At 35.1% G+C, this 4,410-nt stretch overlaps 1 protein-coding gene across 2 annotated transcripts; it reads left to right on the top strand.

The window, feature by feature from the left end:
* The first annotated feature begins 234 nt into the window (after positions 1–234).
* LOC127093176 (probable E3 ubiquitin-protein ligase RHC1A) lies at positions 235–2,226 on the top strand. 2 transcript variants are annotated; one of them, XM_051032076.1, is made up of 3 exons: positions 235–527; positions 1,221–1,490; positions 1,596–2,226. In XM_051032076.1, exons 2-3 carry the CDS (start codon positions 1,312–1,314, stop codon positions 2,077–2,079), a joined length of 663 nt encoding a protein of 220 aa, XP_050888033.1. In that variant the 5' UTR covers positions 235–527; positions 1,221–1,311; the 3' UTR covers positions 2,080–2,226. The 2 variants fall into 2 exon arrangements, with proteins under 2 accessions (XP_050888033.1, XP_050888032.1); XM_051032075.1 differs by having other exon boundaries at positions 1,221–2,226.
* The last annotated feature ends 2,184 nt before the right edge of the window (positions 2,227–4,410 follow it).

Genomic DNA, 4,410 nt, shown 5'->3' with positions numbered 1-4,410 from the left:
ATTTTTTTTTAAATGATTATATTAGTAAATTTTTTTAAAAGAGTATTATTTTTGAAAATTTTGATTATTTAAAAAAAATTCTAAAAACTACCATCATTTCATTTTCCTAAAAAAATACAAATAAAAAACATTTATAAACAGTTTTGTAATTTGAGCATGTGTAGACAGACACTATAATGACAGCATGTGATACAATATAGAAACCAAAGTGGTCATGAATGAATGGTCTGTACAAAATTGGAGCATGCGAGTGGCATGTGTGTTATTCCAATAATTCTCTTCCTCTCTGCATCGTGTGTGTGTTCAATTCAATAATAAATAATATTATCGCTCTCGACTCAATTGAGTTACAAACAGACAAAACAACAACTATATATAAATATAAATATAAATAAACCATGTAAAAAAAGAACAAAAGGTAACTAACTGATTAGGGTTTTTTTTGCATCTAGATTTTCCACATTCTATTCTCTGTTCACACTTCACTCTCACAACAACAACAACAACCAGATCCATATTTGAGTCAGGTACGATGTTTCCTTTTTCAGTTTCTAATTTATGTTTCTGTTTTTGTTCATTCAACCGATTATTATTCATGCGTGAATGAATTTGGGAATTTGGGGAATTTAATTTATTATTATGAGAAAAAAAACTGTTGTTTATTGGAATTCAGCTATGGTAATGATAATATTGTTGTTTTTGAATCTGAGAAATGCTATTAATGTTTCTGAGTATTCTATGGTAAGTAAATTTAGTAAATTCGCATTCATTTTGAAGTGGAAAATGGAGGATTTTGAGTTTTATAGATCATTCTCTAATTTTTCTATGTAATTAGCTAATTGTTGTTTATGGCGTGTTTGGATTGACTTATTGGAACGTATCTACGGACAAGTTTTGCAAAATTGTTTGGAAGAACTTATGAATACAGCTTATGACATTATTGTTGATAGGTTGTTTTCAACTTATTTTCATAAACTCTTTTAGATGGCTTATAAAAACAGTTTAGAGCTTATCCGTAAACAATTGATATATATAATAAAGATTATACATAAATAGAAGACAAACGGACAATAAGTTGTGCCGTTACCTTTTTTTGCTGTAAAAATAGCTTAGACTTAAGTGCTTATTATGATAAGTTTTTGCGTCATAAATTGCAAATAAGTTGTTTATCTGAAGACGACAAAGAGGGAGTAAATCTGAATTTTCTTACTATTTTGCAGCAAAAGCAACTATGTTGTTGTATTAGTTAAGACAACAGTGTGTGTCTTGAAAGAGTCTTGGAATTAGCTGAGACGAATAAGGAACGAGAGGATGTCAAGTAGTAGGGATACTCATTGGTGCTATAATTGCATGAAATCGGTTCGATTGGGACGGAGACATGCAGTTTGCTCTGGTTGTGATGGGGGATTTGTTCAAGATCTTGATGATATGGTTCATGGTAGCCCTCCAGACTTTCATGGAGTGGACAGCGATGAAGAGCTTGGACAAAGGTATGGACTAATGGCTGAAAATACCAGGGCACGATCGGATATTCCCGAAAACGGTCCAAGGTTTACTACTCCTTTGTTAATCTATGGTGGCCAAATTCCATCCAGGTTTTCTAGACAAGGTGGCATTGAAGCTCTCTTAAACGGAACTCCCGGAGTTGGTGTGACTAGAGATAACTCAGGCGACTATTTTATCGGCCCTGGAGTTACAGAACTGTTTGAACAGCTTTCGGCTAATGACCAGCGAGGTCCCCCGCCTGCATCGAGATCCTCTATAGCTGCAATCCCTACTGTCAAGATTGCGTCGAAGCATCTTCAGTCAGATCCATCATGTCCTGTATGCCAAGATGACTTTGAGCTGGGGTCTGAAGCAAAACAAATGCCATGTAAGCATATGTTTCACTCAGACTGTATTGTACCGTGGTTGGTTCAGCATAACACCTGCCCTGTTTGCCGACAAGAATTGCCACCACAGGGATCGAGCGGTAACCGTAGCTCAAGTAGAAGCAGTGGAAGAAGGAGAAATCCTTTTTCCTTTTTGTGGCCTTTTGGCTCTTCTAATTCTAGAAGTAACGATAGAGCAACGGAATGATGCTGATTGCTCGGAGTGAAACTGTGTGAGACCTGAGTCTATCAGTCTGTATTTGTTTTCTAAAGGTATCAACTGTTTTTTGTACAAACAGTTCGAATTACATATATTGTTTGATTTAATATTTATGTTAATATCACTTAAAGTAAATACTTATGTTAATATTTATGTAAATATCACCTAAGGTTGGTTCGCCTAAGGTTGATTATTCTAACACTCTTTCATAGGTCATCACCATGTTCATGTGAGTATGCTTAATGATTAGTAACAATCATTTGCAATTCTGCATGAGGCAACAAGTTAACCTTAAATTTGACTAGAGAACTTGTTTTACAAATTTTCTTTTGCATATGCATGTTTTTAATACCATTGGTCATATATCCTGATATATTGAATTTTGTTGGGTTTACTCATAGTTTATTATGCCATTAGAAATGGTTTCCATGGTGAAGTTCATCTTTAAAGTGTAGTTAGAATAGAAGAAACTTCACTTTTCCTCCTGATTATGCTTTCCATAAGTCAGGAGGCTGCAAATACTTTATTATTATCTATAAAAATTCATTCTAACTATGACATTAGAATCTTTTTGTTCATTTGTTCTTCCTATGTTTAGGTATATTCTTCTTGCATGTATTTTCATGTCATAGTCTACAAGTAACTGACCTTCACTATATACATTGATGTTCTTTTGTGAAGATGCAGGGTGGAAAGGGAAAATGAAATGAGAAAAAAATATCAATTATTCAATTTATTTTCATTGATGTGTAGTAGAAAAGATTGTGCTAAATTAGCTTAAGTGGGTTGGGCATAAAAATTTATTTTCAATTTATTCTCTGGACGGAATTAATTCTAAAACACGTCAGAATCTTTCTCCTTTTCCACTTCTAAAAATAATTCTAAAATTTGTTTCAAACTCTCAAAATTAATCAATCAAGTTCAAAGCTTCTTCCATCAACATCAAGTACATCAAAGACATCATCATTTAAAACTGAAGTAAACTCTAAATTTGTAAAAAAATTATTTTTGTAAACTTTTTTTGAATTTTTGTATAAATGAGTAGAAATTGTTGTTAGGTTTAAAAATAGATAGTTTTTGCATGAATGATAGTTTATACATACTAAAAAACGTGTTTGATGGTTAAAAATAACGATCAATGCATTATTTTTGGGGGTTTGGTGGTCTGCATTACCGCCATTGACAAAGCTAAAAGTTGCAGGAAATTCTGGAGATGTATCTCCGGAATTTTTCAACGTTCGGATTCTCATTAACTTGAGATGTCTATTTTTTTCTTACTTATAGGGTTGCTTGTAGTAATTGTGTAACACTTGTCTGGTTTACTTACATACATTTTGGCTGATAGAGACGACATACTGAGGCACATGAGGATTGCATAACACACATCAGTCCAGAGGGAGAATAATCGGGTTTCAGAGACTCCTGTTCACTTTAGTTCGGTTCATGCAGAGGCATCAACTTCTAGGGCTCATGCTTCTCCATCTTCTTCTTTTTGTAGAAGACGTGTGCCACCTACTGACACATCATGGCCTTCATCTTCCCGTAGGCGACATGTTTCACCTATTCATGCGTCAGAGGTACCTGAGTCATCGGAGGTACCTGAGACACTAATGCCACTCCCAGACACTAGAGAGACTTCATGTTGATGATCTGGTGCCACCTCAAGCTGATGTGGCTGCTGAGTTATGGCCTAGGGCCATCTCAGACTGTTGAGGCTGATGAGCCATTATCACCTCAGGCATTTGGAAGAGGCCATGTAGAGTTGTCATTGATGCCTTTGTATCTGGATCATACTGTCAAGCATATATGGGACGGAGAGGTAAAATCAGTTGGATTCATTCTTTTTAAATTACGTTTATTATTATATTACAAGTTTCTGACATAAATTTATTTTTCAGCAGGGTCGTGATCCGCTGAAATTCATTAACCATGGGCGGAAGATTACTGGATTATCTCAATCTAATGACGAGTGGTTTCAGGCTATTTTGTCCCTATCTGGGATGAAGGACTTGTGCAAGATCGACTATGTTATAGTCAACCATAAGATGCTTAGTGCATCCGTGGAGAGATGACACACTAAGATGTCATCATTTCATCTACCACTTGGTGAGATGTCTATCACACTCCACAATGTGTCGTGTTTGCTACAATTTTCGATTAGGAGGAAACTTCTAGATCATTGGAGGATTAACAAATATGAGACACTCGAGTTGATGGTAAACTATCTAGAAGTTGACCCAGAGGCTGCCATGAGGAAGTTGGAAAAAATTAGAGAGACTCATGCTAGGTTTGAATTCCTGAAAAAGGTATATACATATG

The sequence above is a fragment of the Lathyrus oleraceus genome, chromosome 6, assembly GCF_024323335.1.
Source record: "Lathyrus oleraceus cultivar Zhongwan6 chromosome 6, CAAS_Psat_ZW6_1.0, whole genome shotgun sequence".
NCBI lineage: Eukaryota > Viridiplantae > Streptophyta > Magnoliopsida > Fabales > Fabaceae > Lathyrus > Lathyrus oleraceus.
The sequence above is the reverse complement of the archived record's forward strand: the minus strand, read 5'-3'. Positions and strand labels throughout refer to the sequence as shown.

What these genes read in the sequence shown, in the direction of transcription:
- LOC127093176 (XM_051032075.1), top strand. Translation starts at nt 1,312, where the DNA reads ATGTCAAGTAGTAGGGATACTCATTGGTGCTATAATTGCATGAAATCG.